This window comes from Filicampus tigris, chromosome 18 (genome assembly GCF_054856515.1).
Source record: "Filicampus tigris isolate MCC_2025a chromosome 18, RoL_Ftig_1.0, whole genome shotgun sequence".
NCBI classification, from domain to species: Eukaryota; Metazoa; Chordata; class Actinopteri; order Syngnathiformes; family Syngnathidae; genus Filicampus; species Filicampus tigris.
This window is the reverse complement of record NC_141234.1, coordinates 13,467,501-13,489,492: the sequence shown is the minus strand read 5'-3', so window position 1 is coordinate 13,489,492 and position 21,992 is coordinate 13,467,501. Positions and strand designations below refer to the sequence as shown.

The following is a 21,992-nucleotide window of genomic DNA, read 5'->3' as shown; positions in this document are numbered from 1 at the left end:
TACATCAAAAACTTGTAATACTTGAACCAATGCAATACAGTTAAAATTACAATATGGATTGGTTTAAAGAACGGAAATTAATTGTATACCATTTTACAAATTCCTATATTGTGATTTCCAGTTAAATGTGTAATTATGATAACATGAAAAAGTTGAGACTCAATATAAACATGTTTAGAACTGAGACCTACAGCTTGTAGAACTGTAGTAATCATGGTAAAAAATTGCCTATATTTTGACATTAGATTGACAGCTCTTATGTGTTAATCAGTTCCCTATTTTTGTATCATATTATAGTAAGGTTACAATATATATATATATTTTTTATCAGGTAATGTTAGTTTAGTTTTAGTTTTAAAAAGCAGCACCATACTATAGGATACATAATTGGTCAAGAAAAATGAGTTTTTTTTATACAGCCTACCCTCGCCCTACAAAACACTTTTCTGCCGTAAATTAAGGTTTGTGTGTAGATGATTTCGATCATTCTTGTTAGAATTTCAGATTGCAAGTACCAATCACAGAGCGCCACCGTTTGTGAACTCTTCTGTCATTGGAGGGTGTTTGCTGAACGCGGGAGCAGTTGACCCAAAGCAGAAATACTAGCCAGGAGCAGCAAGACACAAAAAAGTTACAACTAGCGACAAAAAGAGGTGAAGAGTAGAAATATAGGGACGAACACGACGCGCGAGACAACGCAATAGCAGGGAAGACGAGACGACGGAGTAGCAGAAAACCGGCGGGAATTCGGAAATCGACGGAGGAGCGTGGAAGACGAGGAGAGGACAGCAAGGTGAAAGAGGAGCCGCGACATGGATGAGCAGAGACAAGGAGCGGTAAGATAACTGACTTTAGCTACTAGTCATAGTACTCTGGTCTTTTGCACCTTGTGAGTAGCTAGCTTAACCGCGCATTCAAGCTTTAACATGATTACATGCCATTTTTGTAGCAAATCACTGCTAACATTGAGAGACTATGTTATGCATTGCCGCGTTCATAGAAATGAACCACGTTGTGTTTTCCAGTGTGTTAGCGTCGACTGCTAACGGTAATTTCGCACGTATACCGCTTTCAAAGCTCATTTCTACCGCTTACACAATGTGCACGAACCGACGCACAGCAGAGCAGTTGTCACAGATTTGAAATGTGCCGTTTCGCTATGCGCGCGCCATTTTCAGACTGCAAAAGAGCTGCTACAACATTTGAAAGGGCACATAGTTGAAGGGCGAACTATATCATGTCCTGTAATTGGTTGTAAAAACGTGTTCACCAAGAAATCATCTTTCACTGCTCATATGTCACGCAAACACAGAGGATGTTCGGTGGAAAACATAAACGATATGTATAGGGACAAACCTTTAAGTCAAACAAGTTCTACCTTGAAAATCCAGGTTGCCTGAAGCTAATTTTGTATCAGGATGCATTTGAAATCGTGAATCCTCTTGGCTCTGCTAAAAAAAAAAAAAAGAAGTCATCGCTGTCTATCTGTGGCAAATTTGCCTGCTCATGTGCGGTCAAATACAGACGTCATGTCCCTTGTGTTGTTGTTCGGAGAGAAGGACCTAAAACTGTTTGGCTGTGCTAAGATTTTCTCAGAAATGTTAGATGATTTGAAAGATCTGGAGGAGAATGGAATCTCTGTGGGCGGGAAAACCATTAAAGGAGCATTGCAGGTGACAACCTTGGGTCACATGTCATTGGGGGGTTTACAGAGAATTTTCATTGTTCAAAGTATTTTTGTAGATACTGTGAAACTACACGAAGGGAGTTTGAAAATGATCCCAATGTCTGTGGTCCACAGCGCACTCCTGAAACGTACAATTCAGCCATCAATGATCTCGCATCTGGAGACGGGGAGGGCGTCAAAGGCATTTAGGTAAACTCTGTGTTCAATGCTTTGAAATCTCTTTCATGTTTGTCAGCCGGGTCTCCCGCCTTGTTTGGGTCACGACATATTTGAAATATTTCATCAAGAAAAATAAGTGGTTTACATATACACATCTGAATCGACAAATCACTCAGTTCAAGTACAAAGGGTCCGATGCGCTGACAAAGCCATGTACTGTCAATGAGGGTCCAAAGCTTTCTGGCCAAGCCATCCAGAACTGGAACTTTTTGAGGTTGTTACCTGTTTTCATAGGTAAAAGAAGTGGTCCTGCTGCTGATGGCCTATTTTGAAGAAACTGAAGCGATGATGCTTTCTAATGTGGAGGACACCTGTCTGGCACAGGAAGTCCAGATGGACAAGCTCCCTTTGACCCCTACCATCATTGTCTGTGGTAAGTTAACACTTTGTTGGTCTGTTTTCTTTTTAGGTCTGGATGAATTCTTGGTTCTTGTTTTTGTTGTGAACTATATCCTGTGTATGTGTGTCTGAGTCTGTCTGACTGTCCGAGCCCAGAAAAGTTTCAGGTGCATAACCATTTGTTTCATTTGTGTGTGATTCCCTCTTTTTTAGGGCAATCCTGTTTTACTTCCACACGGTGATGTTTGGAAGCTACTTCAATTTCAACATCCATTATCCATCCAAGCTGGCATCCACCCTAGAGTTCCTGCAGAGGTGTGTCATTTTGGATTCGTCAACCAACATTTACTGTGTATTGAATGTTAACTACAAACAAGTAAAAAGTAGCTTGATGTGATATTTTATAGTTGTTTTGGAAGTCACTTTATCATTAATACATTTTGTCTGTTGCTATTCCATTTCCCCAAGGTGCTTTTTCTCCATAAATCCTGAGAAGGGCATCAAAGTAGAAAAGAACAGGACTTCCCGTCTACACTTGAACCCCACAGTCAATCTGATCACGAGTGGCGCGACATCTGAATTTGGACTCAAGTAAGTCATGGTCTGACCTCTGGGGTGATGTCTCAGTCATATAACTTTTTGGGGGGTAGGTTCATTCTTTAAACTTTAATGATAAACATTCTAGATTAACATCTTTAAAAGGTTGTTAGTTTGATTGTTTATGAATGTGCAGAGTTTTAGTGCATCTGTGAGTCAGTCTGTCAGTGTTGATGTGTGTGTTTTGTGAATTTCTGTGTCTGTCTTTGTGTGTGTCTCTAAATCTGTATTTTATTCATCTATTTGTTTTTCTTCCTCCCTAGATACTTCTCCATCAACATAGATGGCATGGAAGTGGAGAAGAGCAGCTGTGCCCGTCTACACATGAACCCGAGCCCTCAATTTGATCCAAGGTTACTTAAACACGGCATACTGATTAATATTACGTTTGTGGAATATAAATTAAGCAGTAAGATCCACCGTTTTTTAGCCAATTCAGGGGGTGGCCATTTTGTCACTTTCTGTCGACTGAAAATGTCATCCCAGTTGCTCAGGTAACAACCAATCACAGCTCACATGTTTTCTGAAGCTGAGTCATGATTGGTTCTTACCTGAGCAACTGTAATGTCATTTTCAGTCGACACCAAGTGTCAAAATGACCCCCCCCCCCCTGAGATGGACAAAAAGATTTGCATTAAGATTTCATTACAATGTTACAGATGAAGATATTGTGACAGTCTTGTTGCACGTGTATTTGTTTTTTAGTAAAGTCCTTATTCCAAATGTTAGATTTTTTCAAGCGGAAAAGCAATAGTTACAAAAAAAAAACCAACTGAAAGTATTTTGCATATCTTTTTGAAACAATAAAATTGGGGTTTGAAATGACAAATTGGTATTGTATTTTTTTTAAGTTGCTGCATACCACAGGTCACAGTTTTATTCCCATTTCTGGTAAAAGTCAAACAAAAACTCACGGCAGTTTAAATGTAATCATCAAGTATAGAAGCGGTCTACTTTTTATCTGTGTCCCATTAATTTTTCTTTTGGTGGTTTTAGTTTTAACAGTAAACATTACAGATGAAAATCTTGGTTAGACATTGTCAGTTTGACTGTATGTCCATATTTACCAGTAATACTCATTTAATGAAGACTTTCGTCAAATAATTCAATGATAGTAAGTAGATGTTTATTTCACAACAAAACATCGTAATTAATTCTACAAATTATATTGCATGAAACAACATTTTAATAAAATAAGCAGAATAATTCAGTAAAATCACAGACCTTTAATGAAGCTTTTACTGTTTAATAATGTATTGCGTCTGTTTTTTTTCAGTGAAATTGAATGGGATTAGATGTAAAATAAGCAACTGCTGCATGTAAATTATACGGGAAAAATGTCTTGAATAAAAGGCATAGTTGTGTTAATTTAGCTGCAAAATTGTGTTGAATTTACCAGTTTATCATGTCAATTTTTGTAGAGGATTACAGTTTTATACTGTAAAATTTACAGGTTATTCTGTAATGTGTTTTACAGTCTGCCGTATTTTTTACAGTATTATTTTGGCAACCACAGCTGCCGTTTTTTTCCCGTAAAAACAACGGGTTTTTTTTTTACAGTGCACTCTTGGGTACGTCCTATATAGAGTTGTAGCAAGGGTGCTACAATTACAATGATTTTGTGATCTGCAGACCAACTGCCATATTGGAAACAATGCTTAAAATACCGACATAGATATGTAGCAACTGATATTGTACCAATTGTCGTTACAAATGAAAGCTGTCAAGTCAAGAATCAGAAGCGCCTGATGAAAATGGGCAGCCTTAAAGAGGAAGTCAACCCAAATATATATTTTTTCAAGAATATGTTCTATGCAAGTAAAGGAAAGCGTCCAGGAGGCATCCTAATCAGATGCCCGAGCCACCTCATCTGGCTCCTCTCAAAGTGAAGGAGCAGCGGCTTGATTCTGAGTCCCTCCCAATGACCGAGCTTCTCACCCTATCACCAAGGGAGAGCCCGGACACCCTGCGGCGGAAACCCATTTCGGATCTTGTTCTTTCGGTCATGACTCACAGCTTGTAACCACAGGTGAGGGTAGGAACATAGATCGACCGGTAAATCAAGAGTTTCACCTTTCAGCTCAGCTCTTTCTTCACCACAATAGACCGATTTGGTTCACAAATGATTTGAGTGACAGGACCCAATGTATTAAATAGAATGATTTTTATTCCGAAATTGTGAGCATCCACAAGGGGGTGCCACAGAATTGGACAGAATAAGGACATAGATCCTTTCCATCAATGGAATTAAATGTACAATTTGTATGAACGAACATCTTAGGTTACACTGCTCCCTGCTGGCCACTGAGGTTGACGCTCACTACCGCGCTTTATTCTCAAGTACAGTACGGAATTATGTCATGTCATCTTCCAAACCGCTTATCCTATATAGGGTCGCGGGGAGTTGCTGGAGGCTATCCCAGCCGTCAATGGGCGAAGGCAGACTACACCCCGAGCTGGTCGCCAGCCAGTCGCAGGGCACACATAGACACTGTCACTGAGCGGGAATCGATCCCACGCTGCCCGCACACAACTCAGGCGTGTGTACCACTACACTATCAGCGGACATAGTACGGAATTACTTTTTACCTAATCTGCAGTGGTACTGTTAGTGTGTACAGTATTTTATGTGGGGAATATATTAATTCTGAAATAAATTATTCTATAATGATGGCAACAATTTCTGTTTCTTGACCAAACTCTCTCTGAAGAGAATGCTAATCTAAAACGAACTGTGCATAACAGAAAAAAAAAAATTGGAATGTGGAATTCAACCACAAGAAAATGTAATATTAAACAAAATGTTAACAGTTTGATTATGTCTTTTTTAGAATGAACAAACGAATTAAAACATGAGGTGATCAATTTACCTGATGGGATTGTTGACACGGAGTTGAGAGCTTTCCAATTGCTTCTTTTACTTTTATAACCAGTCTGAGATGGTTAATGGTTGAACAAATATGCCAGTTTTGGGGCCTACTGAAAAGTGATGATTTTGGAGGTACAAGGATTCTGCCCAACACGAGCGATGTTACAAAAAGTGATACATTTTGTGATTCAGTAAGCAACTTACACTTTTTATTCTGAAATATTTTCAGTGATACAGTTTTTTTTCCTTTCATAACAAAACGAGGCAAAAAAATAAATAAATTAAATTCATCCACTTGCAGCCACGTTAAAAGGGTAGTGTTGGGGGAAGTCATGGATGACCTTTACAGCTTCATTGTAGAGTTCCAGGTCTGTGGGGAACATGGGAAGAATATCATTACAAGTATACCCAAATCAGAGCTTGTCTGATCTGACATGTTCATACATGATGACCTACCAAAGGGAATCTCATCTCGGAGCATGTTGAATGTGGTGGCCATTACAGCTCCTTTGTTGGACACCATTCCAATGACTTCTACAATTCCAGACAGCTCCTCTTCAAGCTGAAAGATAAAGGAAAAAAAGTGTTCACTGGAAATGGTAACATAGAAATTAAGTCAGCCAAACTCAGCTTTTATCAACTTATGAACACAAATTTTAAACAGGTAGCAATTTGGGGCCAACAAACATACTTAACATTGCCACACATTGTGGAATTTCTTGTGCTTGGTACACCAATTTGCCAAAGACATATTTTAATCTTTTGTAGACCATCATTTTTTGGCAAGATTTGGCATTTTGATTTTGCACTGAACTTGCAAAATGTGAGGATTTCGAACTGTTATCACAAGCTACGCAGCTTCTGCCATATTACCAATTAAGCTATTATAATATTCACTTTCAGCGATCCAAAATAGCGTCTTACAATCCGGAAAATACGGTAGTTGTTAATTCTGACACCTCTAACATACATAGAGAACATACAGAGTAATGTTAGCTCTGGCTAACTGTAAACCTGGTGGTTGCGTTATGTGATAACACAGAGTGTACTCTTCCGCAGTGTAGTTACGAATGATATGCAAACTAATGTGTAGTTCTAAATTGAATATAATACTTTGATGTATTGTTTTTTGTGAGTAAAATTGGTGGGGGCTGATGTAAGACTGGTAAACAGTCTGTGTGTTCAACTAAATTTATAATCTTGACAAACACACTTGACAAGAATAAAAGATTACCATCAAATTCAGTAGGGAATGAATGCAGGTCATTTTTGACCCACTCATGGGAGTTTGGTTAGTAAGACAAAAACTACAATATGCAGTAAATGTATTTAAAGTGGAAGTCAACCCGAACAAATTCTAAGCAATAATATGTTTTATGCACCTTCACTTGTCTAAGCATGGCACTCTGATTAATATTGCGTTTGTGCAATATGAGTTAAGCTGCAAAATCCACCCATTTTTAGCCATCTCAGTGGGCAGCCATTTTGTCACTTCTGTCAACTGAAAATCACATCACAGTTGCTCTGGGCTCAGGTAACAACCAATAACAGCTCACCAGTTTTCTTAAATTCAGCCATGATTGGTCGTTATCAGAGCCCTAAGCAAATGATGTCATTTTCAGTTGACAGAAGTGACAAATGGCTGCCCACTGAGATGGCTAAAAAAGGGTGGATTTTGCAGCTTAACTCATATTGTACAAACGCAATATTAATCAGAATGCCATGTTTAGACTAGTGGGCCTGCATAGAACATATTCTTGTGAAGAATATATTTTAGGGTTGACTTCCACTTTATGCCAAGTTAAAAAACCTGTTATGTTATTTATATTTATTTATTTTTTGATATATAACAAAGATATTGAGAGAAAAGTACCTCTTCGTGTCGTTTTTGACCCACTTAGATCACTGGAATAGTCTTTAAAAGTTCTGTTAATGCTGGTCTCAGGTAAATCGAATCATCTTTGACATTTTATACACATTCCTAAATTGATGATGATCTGTTGCAATTTAGACATTGGACGAGAACAAAAATATACTCACAGGGTCATTTAATTCAACACACACAATTTGTCCCTCTCCATCCGCGACAGTGAAGGTTTTGCCAGTTGGGTGCACCTAGCCAAGAACAAACGAATAACAATACAGCATGGTAACCTTTAGTTAAGTAATAGCCCGTATGGAGTGTACTGAATCAAGTTAGTTAGACACGATAGTTACCTTCTCAACATGCCCGACGAAACAGACAGGTTTGCTGATATATCGCGACAGCATTGATGAGTTAATTCGAGGCTTTGGAACATCCAGGATATTAGACATCTTAGCTATCTTAACGTAATGGCGTGAAATAACGTACAACAAACCAACGTATGGCGCGAAATTTTTTTTATTAACTTTGTTTTATGGTAGTTTGTGGGCCGCGCGGGTGGAGTGCATACACTGAATCCGAAGAATCCACCAGACTTGCCGCTCCGGCAAGCACTGAAATTTAGGATTCAACATACCCAAAGTTCCTGTACGACATATCCGCTGTTCGTAAACCTTTTAACTCCGGAAGAAATCTTTGGAAGGAATAACATACCCAAAGTTCCTGTACGACATATCCGCTGTCCGTAAACCTTTTAATTCCGGAAGAAATCTTTGGAAGGAATGTTACGACACGTGAAAAAAGACGTATGGTTTTGCTAACACAGGTTGATTTATTTAATACACCTTATTATTTTCGCAAAATTCTATATTCATAGGTCCAAATTTATGCCTGGGAAAACAAATTCAGTTGTTTTTTTCTTTCTACATTATCGGTCTGTGTGAAACAAAAGGCTATAAAACATAATTATTTCAAACTTTATAATATAATTGATTGAGTTTGCTCACACTGTAGCTTCTTTTGTATTGAATTTTTATGAGTTTTTATACCTGATGTAACCTCCCTGGCGTGTTTTGGGAATTAGTTGAAGTTGTGCACCATTTCTATATTTTAATTTTCTACATGTTATGTATACTTTAGTTTCTTCAATAAAATAACAGGTTGACTTAATAACAACATGTTTAATTTCGAGGATGAAACTTATCTATTTTTTTAAATGGCTCCCCAACGACTTGAAATTGACGTGTATTTATTTATTTATTTATTTATTTATTTATTTATTTATTTATATATTTATTTATATAGTTAGTTAGTTAGTTAGTTAGTTAGTTAGTTAGTTAGTTAGTTAGTTAGTTAGTTAGTTAGATAGATAGATAGATAGATAGATAGATAGATAGATATACCTCACATTTGCTGTCGTGATTTTTGTTGTTGTGTATTCTTCGTTGTTATACTTTATTGTAACGACATATTGATACTAAACGTGATCACTGACTGGAACGTTTGATAGTTAAACGTTGTTTCTACACGGAGACGGATAACACAGAGGTCATAACAACACGGTAATTCTGGACAAATGAAATGTGATAAAATAATTGCTAATATTTCGTCTTTTATATCTTTGTTACAAAAAAAAACGGCTCGTCATTGAACAACTTAACGTCACTTAAAGGCACAATTAAAACAAGTTTATGACTGTTGATTCCTCAACTTCACAACACAGCAAGTCCGACAGTGCTAGAGTACTTTCAACGTTACAGAACGTAGTTTAGTTGTACAATGCTGATGTTTTAGTAATACAAATCATATAGACGTTTAAAGTAATTACACATTTACGTATTTGAGGTTATTGAATATTCCATTTGACACGTTCAATGCTTCTGTTAATTTACCTAGAACTTTTATACTCACAGGGCGACCATGTTGTCATTCCTGGGTTTACGTAAAGATTCAAAGAAGTCAACGTTAGAGAAGGACGCTGATGGAGGCTTTGTGATCATTGGTAAGAAACATTGTCTTTATTGCCTTAAAACTCGGGTTTCAAATTCAAATTTGGGGGCCATATCCCACCCACCACATCAGTTTATGTGGCCCACCGAAACAAGTATGTCTACATTATGTTTATAAGTAAATAGACTTTAACTGTTGTTTTTCTAAATAAGCATTTGTTTTTACCCAATATTTTGTCAACAAAAAAAAAGAAAAAAATACACTATTTGTCATGATTTCTATGTCAAATTAAATTGATAGTCAATTTGTTGGTAAAATGTGTATAACAGTAATTAGCTGAAAATGAGCTCCCGTGCATATAGTCCATAAAATATAGTGTGTGTAGACGTCTTCGACGGAGGAAGAAAAACTTAAGTCTTTTTTCCACTTTGCAACTTTTGCCCAGCCTAAAGGATTATTTTCTTTCTTCTTCTTATTTGGACATCACTAAATTACAGCAATGATAAGGTAATTCTCCAGAAGAGACACTATTGCGCAGATAGATTGAGTCAGTTGAGCGTCTTTAATTCTTTGCTATTCCTAAATTATCTTGTCAATAATTAGACTTTGTGTATTTTTAAGACTGATCACCTAGAAGTTCACCTGAATTAGAGTAAGTGTTTAGTGTTTACTCGCATTTAACCATTTTACCATTACTACCAGAGCTGGGCACTTGACCCTTTTTTGCCCGTCCGGCCGCGACCCTCCACCCTTGACCTGGGTACCCTTCCGGCCGCGACCCCCCGGCCATATTCATAAACATTGTCGGCCCCCGCCCCGTTCCGACCACCGCCACAAAAAAATGTGCGGGAGAGATGCTAACGGAAGAGGTTCATTTAAAGACAATTAACTGGCCAACTTACTATTCAAACTCGCTGCGGATACGCTTCAAACGCGCCACTTTAATACTCACGTACTTAGCCATGTAGTGTATGGACCTACTTTTCCAGGCGTAGTTATTCACCCTGTGATTTCCTCAGTGCACCGCGACGTGCGCGGAGTGATTATAATTTCAAGTGTTGTCAGTGATTCAACTCGTCTGTGAATGAATGCCGTTTACGCAATAAAAAGAAGCTGAGCTCCGAGACTTCTCCAAGTTATTAAGTTTTGAAAGACACAACAACCCAGCTGCGTGTACTTACTTCCATTGCGAGCCATGGGGTTTGGTTTTGTCGAATTGTATAATGTATTTGTCCAACAAGTCTGCAAGTAACAAGTTACCTATTTTCCACACTCCCCTCCTTCACACCTCCCTGCCTTCAAAATAAAAGTATGCCAGCAAACCACTACACAGCAGGTTTGCTACGGTGTATTTCCGGAAGTAGGGAAGTGCATGATGTGCCAGTGTCATACTTGAGTGCTGCGCGCAGCTTGATTTTCCTCCCGGACACAATTTGTTTTGAAAGAAGCCTAAAAAGAAGCCTTTCACCGAGTCGGCTGAGATGAAATTTGGCCGCCTCGCGAGCACGTCACACGCATGAGGGCCGATTAGTGGGCCGGACTAAAATCCACTTCCGGCCATGCTTAGTCCAGCCACTTTTTAAAATTTGTCACCCCCCACCCTCCGCCCCAAAAATGGGCATCCGGCCGGGCAGGAGGGTCCGGCCCAGGGACGGACTGCCCAGCTCTGCTATTTACCATCCTTAAAATTGTATTCCTTATTACAATTTTACTATCTATCAAAGATTGTAACTTTTGATGACTTGATTTTGTTGGGACTTTTCTGTAACGATTCCAACGTGTGATTTATCTGATTACTGATTGCACTCCATGTAAATCTGGAATGATTATTGATTGATGATCATTGTTTGAATCATTACTATTTTCATTAGGTCTCTTAAATTTTATCTATCTTTGTCATTCTTATGAACCAATTATTATTTATTTCCACTCAACCTTCTTATTTGGAAGTACAGTTACCCCCTCAACAACGGGGCATAGTGTCATTATTGAAAACTAACAGTTACTGCGGCTTAATCAACTAAGAATCCGTGGGGTCCTTACAAGGATACCTAGCCCTTCCTAGGTCAATAACAAATGCAATTGATTCAAGGGATAGAGCTGCTGTGAAAAGAAAGTGTTCGTTTTATTCTCTTTTATTCGAGGCGGTTACTCTTAAAGGAGACCTAAATGAATTAAAACCAGATTGGCTTTCTATAACTGGGGCAGTTAGACATTTAGGCGAATCTATCCCGACACCGACTTAAAGAGCTCCCGTCCCCTCGCGTTACAGCGGGCGAGGGAAAAGGAGAGTTTTGACCCTTTAAACGGCATAGGGACCTTTGCCGATGGTCCCTCGGGTAAGCGGAATCTGACACGTCATAAAAATCCCAACAGTGTGTTCTTTCCATACATACTAAATATGTCTAAGTTACTCTTAGTCAAAGGTAGGGCTGGGTTTAAAAAAAGGATTAATCAAATGGTATCGATTTTCCTTTTCATATCCCAATATCGATTCATTAAACCATAAATCAATCCTTTCAATATGTCTTTTTCCCCATACATTCATGTGACTTCTCACATACAGCGAGATCTCGTCACTATGTAAGAGTAGCTTATCAAAACATGACTGAACCACTGAAATCAGGACCAACACACTTGCAGGCAGGTGTCTGTAAATTTTATGGTTTTAAAAAATGGACTGAAACTTTGTGAGACAGTGCGGGTTTCATGCAATTCACTTGTGTGAAGCACATATGATTTGAGTTCCCATGTTTTTGACTGGGTATTTCGTCGCGTGGCTCTAGAGTGCGCTTCATGAAGTGAAAACCATCATTCTCAACTACGCAATACGGGCGGAGATCCTTGCAAATATATACAGAAATGCTGTGTGCGATTGTCTTTGCCCTGGGAGAATTAAAAGGGAGTTTTGCTTGCAGTAGAGAACCCATGCTGGTCTGGCCAGGAGGCTTTTTGGCTTGCAACTGGTGCTGGGGGCTGCCGCTGCAAGTGGCTGTGCATATTCATCGTGTTTCCAGTGTACCTTACTTCTTTGGGAGATAGCTCTTGCATATAGCAAAGTCCTTCGCCATATTAGTTCCATCCGTACTACTGTAAAATCCGAAATGCAGCCACACATTTTGTATGATGCGGCGCATCTTTTAACTTAAAAGGGAAAGTCAACTCGGGCGGCACGGTGGTCGACTGGTTAGCACGTCCGCCTCACAGTTCAGAGGTCGTGGGTTCGATCCCGGCTCCGGCCTCCCTGTGTGGAGTTTGCATGTTCTCCCCGTGCCTGCGTGGGTTTTCTCCGGGTACTCCGGTTTCCTCCCACATTCCCAAAACATGCATGGTAAGTTGATTGGACTCTCCAAAATTGCCCCTAGGTGTGATTGTGAGTGCGGATGTTTGTCTTTGTGTGCCCTGCGATTGGCTGGCAACCAATTCAGGGTGTCCCCCGCCTACTGCCCAAAGACAGATGGGATAGGCTCCAGCACGATAAGCGGTACAGATAATGGATGGATGGATGGATGGGAAAGTCAACTCAAACATTTTTTTTCAAGAATATGTTCTATGCAGGACCACTAGTTGAAACAAGGCATTCTGATAAGTATTGCGTTTGTGTGGAATAAGAGTTAATCCACCCGTTTTTAGCCATCTCCGGGGGCGGCCATTTTGTCACTTCTGTCGACTGAAAATGACATCACAACTACTCAGGGCTCAGGTAACCACCAATCACGGCTGACCTGTTTTCTGAAGCTGAGCCGTGATTGGTCGTCGGTCGACAGAAATGACAAAATGGCCGCCCCCTGAGATGGCTGAAAACGGGTGGATTTTGCTTGCCTAACTCATATTCCACAAACGCAATATTAATCAGAATGCCGTGTTTCAAGTAGTGGGCCTACATAGAACATATTCTTGAAAAAAACATGTTTGGGTTGACTTTCACTTTAAGTCTTTCACTTGTTTCAGCCATGTTCTTTTCCATTGTTCGTCTTCTTTGCCTGACGACTTACACCCGCTGCTCCTCTGCGGCGCACCCCTAGTGGACCGCCAAGTAATTGCTCAATAAGCAATGAACAATAAAGGAGCCTTTACTGCGGACGTATAGTCATTTAAAATATCGATACTTGGCGGAGGCATATCGATAATCGATCGCAAAACAAAACATTGTGATGTATCACCATATCGAGATTTGGTCACACTCCTTTTGTACATTGAAGCAAACTATTTTCTTGTGTGGAAACATTTTCCGTGGGGCGATTTCATACACAAATTATACATTTCAGTTTAAACTTTTAAATGTAATATATATATTTTTTTTATACCAACAGCATAAGGCATTCATAAAAGGGTACTACCAGCCTTGATGTAACTTGAGTAGTCAGCATTTTATCAAGTGACATACTATATTACAGTAGGTTCATGGCTGTGCGTTTAGGAGCTGAAATCACCTGACAAGGAACAAGACAAATATTCTTTGTAGGTGTTTCGGAGTGTTCAAACTAAACCGAGAGACCTCTGGACTTTAGCGTCACGCGTCGGCATCCCCTCCTTGCCCACGCATGCCGACGCAGAAGGGATGCCATGCCACCCGTTGGTGAGCGTTCCGTTTCGCTCTGTCACACTATTAGTCAATGTCTAGGAACAAATTGTAGAGCCATGCAGCACTATGTGGAAAAAAGTAAAATACAATTCTGACACGCTAGACTTTCTTTGTCTTGGCCCTGAGGCATCCAAGAGGCCAGATTGGCACAGGGCTAATGTCATATTGGGAATGTACATTAAAGTGTATGGGACACGAAAAAAAGTTACCCTAAAAACATTTTTTAAGGAGTACAAGCACAAATAGTAAGATTCCAATATTTACTTTGGTAAAATGTAATGAAAAGGCCTCAAAAAGATACAGAAAACTCAATAGTTTCGTGAGCCCAGTGCGTGCGTGACATGACTGGCCCAGCCGCGTCGTCTTAAGATTCCGAAAATGGCAATGACAAGCTGTTGGTAAGTAATGGTCACTTGTTTTTATTGTTCAATGAAAGGAGAAACGAAATGAATCAGAAGAAAAACCACTACAAGCACACGTCACAGTCAGCAAGTCAGAGATGTGGCTCGATGATGTCATATCCTCTTACTTTATGATTTCGTCCCGCCTGGAAGGTTTTCAAAGCATAATGCTTAGGGATGTAACGATTTATCAAAAGTCTGGGCGCATATCACAAAATTAATTATAACGGTGCATCTAAAAAGGAAGTATGTTATGGCTGATGCCCGATTTCATTTCTCACATTGGTCGTTTCTGGAAGCTAGCTGGAGTTAGCACACACAGGCTACTGTGTGCCTTGTCTGATGGAATACTGCACACATGTCCTGTTGTGGTACGCTAACATATTGTAGTGATTACTATGGATTATGGAGGCATTAGTCAGCGCACTCACGTTTTGTTAAATGGCTGTAAATTCGCTCCCGTACAAAAATCCAATAAACCCCAAAGACCACCCCTCAACCCACACAGAACCGCCCCCCCTCAAAAAACAAAAAAACGAATCAGCAAAAATTATTGAAATAAATATGCGAATAGGTGAATATGCCGCTGCCGAACTGCAAGTATGCAGGCGTCCACTGTATATATTTTTGGCTTTGGATTAATATCTAAAGAAATTGTTTCTTTGCAGGAGAAACAGTTGAAGAGCAGAGACGGAAGATGCAGTCAATGAACATTGCACAACCGTCAACAAATGTTATTGTCTCGCCATCTAAGGTGAGCTTTTTCCATTTGTAGCTTTAAGCCATACTCGAAAGTCATTTCTGCGTAATTATAATGTACACTGTTGAATTTGCTAATCAGCATGAGTGATGTAATAATGGAAGTACAGCACAATCTGTACTGCTGTGATGATTAACTGGCTGAAGGCAATTAGTATTCACAACACTTAGAAGCAAAGGCAAGTCACAAATTGTCCTAATGATTATGTGCACAATGTGCACCCACTAGTCTAAACACTATTCTGATTATTTCAATTGTGGAATTTGAATTAAAGGACACCGGTAATGATGCAAACATTGGCACATATTTTCTAGTTCTGTACTTAAAGTCGGCAGTAAAAATACCCCTGCCAAATGACACAAGAGTGATTTTAGGCTTGTTTTGTGATGGCATTCTGTCTACTTTTAAAACCGCCTACTTTTGAAGGAAAGAAGGCGTGAACCTGATGATGTTGACATAGGGGCGAGGTGAGCCGAATGCTGTTGTTTACTGATTTGTCGGGTGTCATTTTCTCGTGAAACTCAAACAATTAAGCGCTTACTTGTCCAATAATCCATAGCCGCCTCGCTCCGAAGCCCGAGGTGTGGTGTTGCCGTGCGGCTCGTGGCATGAAGACCGGCTGTGTACGGGGAAAATGAAAAAAAGAAAAACTCGTATTGCCCATCTCGGCTCTAATCCGGCGCGACCGTTAGCGATTCCAACTGCAAACTTCGTCAACTTTTACGAGCATAGCATCCATAGCTTCAGAAAACAGGTGAGCTGTGATTGGTCATTACCTGAGCCCTGAGCAGTTGTGATGTCATTTTCTGTCGACAGAATTGACAAAATGAGATGGCTAAAAACGGGTGGATTAACCCTTCTTCCACAAACGCAATATTTATCAGAATGCCTTGTTTCAACTAGTGGGCTTGCATAGAACACATTTGAAAAAAAAAAAAAAAAAAAAAATGTATGGGTTGGCTTCCCCTTTAAAAGGATGAGAAAGAGGCCTCTCATTTCCGTCATAGGTATACCTCAACTATGAAGGATAAAATAAGAAAAAAAAATCTGAAAATCACAGTGACTGATTTTTAAAGAATATATTTGCAAATTATGGTGGAAAATAAGTATTTGGTCAATAACAAAAGATCATCTCAATACCTTGTTTCAGACCCTTTGTTGGCAATGACAGAGATGAAACTTTTCAGTAAGTCTTCACACGGTTTTTACACACTGTTGCTGGTGTTTTGGCCCATTCCTCCAGGAAGGTCTCCTCGAGTCGAGAGCAGTGATGTTTTTGGGCTGTCGCTAAGCAACACAGACGTTCAACTCCCTCCAAAGATTTTCTATGAAGTTGAGATCTGAAGACTGGCTAGGCCACTCAAGGACCTTGAAATGCTTCTTTCGAAGCCTCTCCTTTGTTACCCGGGCGGTGTGTTTGGGATCATTGTTTCATTTTCAATGCCCTTGCTGATGATGGAAGGAGGTTTATGCTGTTAGATTTACCGATTTTTCAGATCCCAGTAAGGATTTATTTTCTCCAAAGAAGCGCCATAACCTCTCTGTTGAGAGACAGAGAGCTGAAGTGGGCATGCCGTCACTTTTGGCTTAAGCGCTCGAAGATGAAATACATCTCTGGTTTCAGTAGTCTTACTGGGCCAGGTCTCACACAATATTTCCTTCTTGCTCCATTGTCCGACAGCAGAAACAGAAAATATGTGAATGAGAGAAACCTTCAGCTCTATTAACTCATTCACTCCCATTGACGAATGTATGTGTCTTTTCACAGTCCAGCCCTTCAATCCCAGGAACATATTTATATTTTTTTTCTATTTTTTTTCCAAACGTTTGGGTAAAAGAGGGTCTGAAAATGTCTGGCAGTGAATGAGTTAAAATACTGTCTAAGTGCACAGTGAGCAGCACCCATCTTCATGATATATGTAGAATGAAAGTATTTTGGATGTCAACACCCAAGTAAGATCTTATATTAGTGTTGTGACGTTTGTGAACGAGTCGTTCTTTTGAAACGTTTTTTTGTATTATTATTTTTTTTTAAACATTTATTTGGTAATATCAAAGCAATATGGTTAAATGTACAAAATATAAGGTACAAAATGTAGAAAAAGCTTGGGGGGTGGATTGTGTGTATGTTGTGATAACTTCACTCGTACTGTAGCAGAAGAAAGAAACCTGGAAAAGTCCTGGAAAATAATGTCAATATTTTTTAACACATTACAAATATTAAACACGAAAACCATTTAGCATTTTTTACACACTACTGATTATATCCAGGACTTTACAAAAATCTTAGGGAGCCAAAAGACTTGTTGTTTATTATTTAAGGGAGTATAAAGTATCATTGAATATACAATGTTTGACATCCCAACCACAAGAATGAAGGATGGAAGCCTAGTGATTTGATTAAGTATTGTAACACAAGTTACCAGATGGACCATTGATTGTAATTAAATATAATAGCGAAGTGATTGCAGTCGCATTGTTCTTCTTGATATGTCAGTTTTTAAAGATTGATTGAAAGCCCACATTGTTTAGCTATATGTAGTTATTAACGTACTATGCATTCAAGATGTCGTGATTCGACTGGCTGTCATTGGGCATTGCCTGGATCGCCCACGCCACCGTTCAGTGCATCGGTCACGTGATGCTCGCCGACGCGGGACTAGGAAGAAGCCTTAAGAAGCCTTTTGCCGAGTAGGCTGAGATGAAATTTGGCCGCCTCGCGACCACGTTACACGCCGATTAGTGGGCCGGACTAAAATCCACTTCCGACCTTGCTTAGTCCGCCCCTTTTTTTTCCAAACGTGTCATCCCCCGTCCTCCGCCCTGAAAATGGGCGTCCGCAGGGTCGGACCGTTCCGCGGGACTTTGCTTGAGAAAGTCGGCCGAAGTTTGCAGTCGGAATCTCTAACGGACGCTCCGGTTTAGAGACGAAATGGGCAAGACGAGATCGGTCTAACAAAAAACGAGTTTTAAATTTGTGTTTCCCGTACAAAAATTGTTATACGGCATACACAATTTGAAATGATGAAAATCGTATGAAATACGGGGAAAGCGTATAAGTTGACAGGTATGGTATAACTGTAAATCAACACACAAAACTAACACACTACTTACGAGGGATGTGCGCGACTAGTCGATTAACCGTCTACGATTTATTAAACGTTTTGTATTTTACTAGTCGGTTAAACGCGGCATTAAGTATCACGCATCTTGTTCCACACGCCTCTGCCTCGGCCTCTATAAACATGCTGAGCACCAAGAGAGAGAATTGCTCCCTCCCCCCCTAGAAAATCCTATTTTTTTGTGAAAGCGTTCATATTACATTAAAATGCGACCTCTGTCTTGTCTGCTGTATGAACACATGCGTCGTCAAAGTGGTCCGCCTGCGCAGAAGAAGAGACGACGTCACACCCGACGTTGTTTGCGGAAGTAAATGTGGTCCAGCGTGTCGGGGCATTCAAGCGATTAGGTAGCAGGTAGAAATAAATACAGTATTTGAGGGAAATTATGAGGCGAGGCTTTATTATCTCATTTCATGGAGACATCACTAACGACGACGTCACGTCATAACCGTGCGTAAAAGAAAATCAATCTATCTGAGCCGTGGCTGAATTACTACGATCGCCATAAATGTCCACTTTATGCTTCAGGTTTCAAGTGGGATTAAATTAAAGTAAAATATAAAGTCAATAGTGTTACCCAAAACAACTTTGTAGATTCCATCCCCCTGCTGCCAGGACTTCCTCCCTGCCTGCGCGGAGCGCATCTTGGGCTCGTCAATGTCGCATACAGTATATGCGACCTGGCCGTTCAGACCGCGAACGCATTGGAAAAGATCGGATACGTATCCGATCTAGGACCACATATGAAAGCGACCCAGGTCGCATTTGAAAAAATTGGAATTGAGCCGTTCGGATTGTCATAAAAAAATCTGATACAGGTCGCATATGGGCAAAAAAATCCGATCTGGGTCGCATTTGCCTTCGGTGTGAACCTAGCCTTAGAGGAAAGACACAGCTGAAAACCTGGCTGCTCTCCTGCGGAGTGTGATGGGTACGTGGGCACTACAAAATAAAGTCGTCGCCTGAATTCAATATGTATTAAAATTCAAGTTTTCTTTCTTATAGACTAGTCGGCTAGTCGCAAATAAAATTTGAGACTAGTCGGCGGGCAAATTAGTCGAAATTCCCATCCCTGCTACTTACACAAATGATGACTCAGCACTTGAAAATGTTCTTTGATTCTCCCATCTTCATCACGCTTTATCCATCAACGACACTGCAGTGCCGAATGATATTCATCGTAGTGCTTAGCCACACAGAAGGCACATTCAAAGGATTTGACTAACGCAAATTCTGTTTCTCCTTCTTACAGTCACCATGTCCAGCTCCGCCTCGAGCAATGGAAACAATTCCAAGCACAGTTCCGTCAGCCACAAACCTGGAAGATAGGTCCTCAGTAGTAGAGGCTTCTTCACCCCCCCCTGATCTCCTTGGTGACATCCCCTTCACTTTGGCACCTCACGTTCAGGCAATGCAGAGAGGGTTCTCTTATATTCCCGATGTACTGCTGTCCAAGGACATGAACTCTAACCTAACATATTTTCAATATGACTTCACTTTAGAAAAATCTGTGCTTCATAACTCGTAGTTGTCGCCATACCCGAATGAAAATAACGTTTTTGTGTCTTTACTGCATGTACTACTGTATATGTAGCCTGTTCAGAGTTTGAATGGGCTTTAATTGATCTCAGACGACAAAGTAGGAGAGGTGTTGTACACCCTACACAGATTGTCAGTCAGACAGAAAGACAATCATACCAACTACAGTGATGGTACATATTGAAGTACAGTAGTACAGCACTTACTACACCTCCCCGCAAAAGGTTTCATCCTAGCAACAATTTTTATTCTTCACCAAATGAAGTGAATCAATCTTTAATCTTAGTTCAAATCAGATCAGATTAGGTTTGGTTTGGTTTGATTTGTACTGTAGCAACATTTTATTTTTCATGCAATGAAATAAAAATTTGGTTACCATATGGAATCCCTATACAACATGCAACTGTCAAAACATTTTTTTTGAATGACAGTGTAATGCCATACCACTTTAAATCATATACTGAATATGAAGCTTTGTTTAATCTCGCTGTCAACGTAAGTGACCAACCAGACACGTAATCTGAGAAATGGACACTGACGTCTTTTGCAATGAGTTTCATTTTTACTATACATACATGAATAAGCCACACCACCCATTGCTGCCATGGTATTTTCATTCAGTCATTTTTTTTTTTAGGTATTATCTTTTACAAAAGCATGTGGTAATTGCCAACTAATCAATTTGTACTGTATTTTTGATGTTGAAACAATGTCAACAATGTTAACTTACGGTGCCTTACTGCCTTTCCGTCTACAATAAATGTAAATTGTTGTTTAGGCAAACTCTTGACCGTCAATTAATTAACACGCCCGATTTATTCTTATTGTCTCCAACCAATTTGGTTTTTGGTCATTGTGTGAGTGGTTATTTGTAGCAATGTAGTAATACAGCTTTTTTTTTTATGATAATAGTATATGAAATAATTCTGTTAGCGCACATTACCGAGGGTTTCGTAAAAAAGCCCACTGTCGATTTAGTTGCTTCCTACGTCTGAAATTACATTAGTCTGTACTTTCTACTCCTTACTTTGTCAAAAAAAGGCTTGTTACTTAAAAACAACATAAATAGATAAGTAGCTGTGCAAAATGTAAGTAAGTCAAACCTCACTTCTCGAAATCCTTAAAGTGAAGTCAACCTAAACATTTTTTCTTTACAAGAATATGTACTATGCAGGCCCACTAGTCGAAACATGACATTCTGATTAATATTGCATTTGTAGTACAGTGGTACCTCTACTTATGAAATTAATTGGTTCTGGAATTAATTAAAGTTTTGTACGTAGAGAGGCGTTTTCCATGTAAATGCCCTAATCCGTTCCAAGCACCCCAATATTCAGACATAAATGTTTTATAAAGCATACAAATGCATCAAAACATGTAACAAATACATGTTACAATTAGATTATTGCACAATAATTGAGAGTTGTGCATAATGTAAAAAACAAAGAATAGAGTAAAGAATAAAAATGATGGTCGTTTACCTTTTTAATTGCTGTCCTCATCACTTTTTGCCCTCTTTGGTTCATGTTCTCTCTCAAAAGTGGCTTTTGCTTGGCGTTTTGTAAAGAACTGATTTAATAATGTGGCGACTGTCGATACATTACGGTCATATTCTTTGGCGAGATCAATCAAACGCATCCCTTTTTCATACTTTTATGTTATCTCTTGCTTTGTTTGTATGGACAAAAAAAAAAAAAGATTTTCTCCTTTTTTTCTTTTCCTCGTTTCTAATTCACGTAAAACTATTGGAGCACCTCATGGCCCGAGGGGCGAATGACGAGGACGCTGCATAGACGTATCTATCACATATCTAGCTATCTACCTGTCTATCTGCACACATAAACATATACGGTAGAGGTCCCTCTTAGCCAATGGGATGCCAGATAGATGCTAGGCTAGCCAATGGCAGAGCAGCTATGCGTACATTGCGTTCAGGAAACTCCGGAGCTGCGAGTGGCAGCCCATACTGTATTTTTACCTTTCATATCTTGAAATTTCTTTCGTAACAAGAGGCAATATTTTCCTGTTGAGGCGTTCCCTAACTTGAACATTTCGTATGA

The 21,992-nt window shown here is 39.6% G+C and overlaps 2 protein-coding genes and 2 long non-coding RNA genes across 4 annotated transcripts in view; 3 read left to right on the top strand and 1 right to left on the bottom strand.

The window, feature by feature from the left end:
- The window catches only part of LOC147132618 (uncharacterized), a 385,135-nt gene that overhangs the window by 64,139 nt on the left and 299,004 nt on the right, over positions 1-21,992 (top strand). The window lies entirely within an intron of this gene.
- Positions 511-3,642, top strand: LOC147132624 (uncharacterized). Its single transcript, XR_015082121.1, has 6 exons — positions 511-836; positions 1,802-1,876; positions 2,141-2,279; positions 2,459-2,560; positions 2,714-2,836; positions 3,106-3,642. It is a non-coding gene; the product is annotated as an uncharacterized LOC147132624 (long non-coding RNA).
- On the bottom strand, positions 5,891-8,269 carry rpa3 (replication protein A3). Its single transcript, XM_086014196.1, has 4 exons — positions 7,929-8,269; positions 7,752-7,826; positions 6,168-6,273; positions 5,891-6,081 (listed from the first exon to the last, which is right to left on the bottom strand). Exons 1-4 carry the CDS (start codon positions 8,025-8,027, stop codon positions 5,999-6,001), a joined length of 363 nt encoding a protein of 120 aa, XP_085870322.1. The 5' UTR covers positions 8,028-8,269; the 3' UTR covers positions 5,891-5,998.
- umad1 (UBAP1-MVB12-associated (UMA) domain containing 1) lies at positions 9,149-20,715 on the top strand. The gene is made up of 3 exons (XM_086014195.1): positions 9,149-9,577; positions 15,180-15,265; positions 19,646-20,715. The coding sequence occupies exons 1-3, from the start codon at positions 9,496-9,498 to the stop codon at positions 19,919-19,921; spliced, it is 444 nt and encodes a 147-aa protein (XP_085870321.1). The 5' UTR covers positions 9,149-9,495; the 3' UTR covers positions 19,922-20,715.

Coding starts and splice junctions, on each gene's coding strand:
- rpa3 (XM_086014196.1), bottom strand. CDS start 8,027: ATGTCTAATATCCTGGATGTTCCAAAGCCTCGAATTAACTCATCAATG. Junction 7,827..7,928: donor TCGTCGGGCATGTTGAGAAG/GTAACTATCGTG, acceptor GTTCTTGGCTAG/GTGCACCCAACTGGCAAAAC. Junction 6,082..6,167: donor CCGAGATGAGATTCCCTTTG/GTAGGTCATCAT, acceptor TGTTCCCCACAG/ACCTGGAACTCTACAATGAA.
- umad1 (XM_086014195.1), top strand. CDS start 9,496: ATGTTGTCATTCCTGGGTTTACGTAAAGATTCAAAGAAGTCAACGTTA. Junction 9,578..15,179: donor TGGAGGCTTTGTGATCATTG/GTAAGAAACATT, acceptor GTTTCTTTGCAG/GAGAAACAGTTGAAGAGCAG. Junction 15,266..19,645: donor TTATTGTCTCGCCATCTAAG/GTGAGCTTTTTC, acceptor TCCTTCTTACAG/TCACCATGTCCAGCTCCGCC.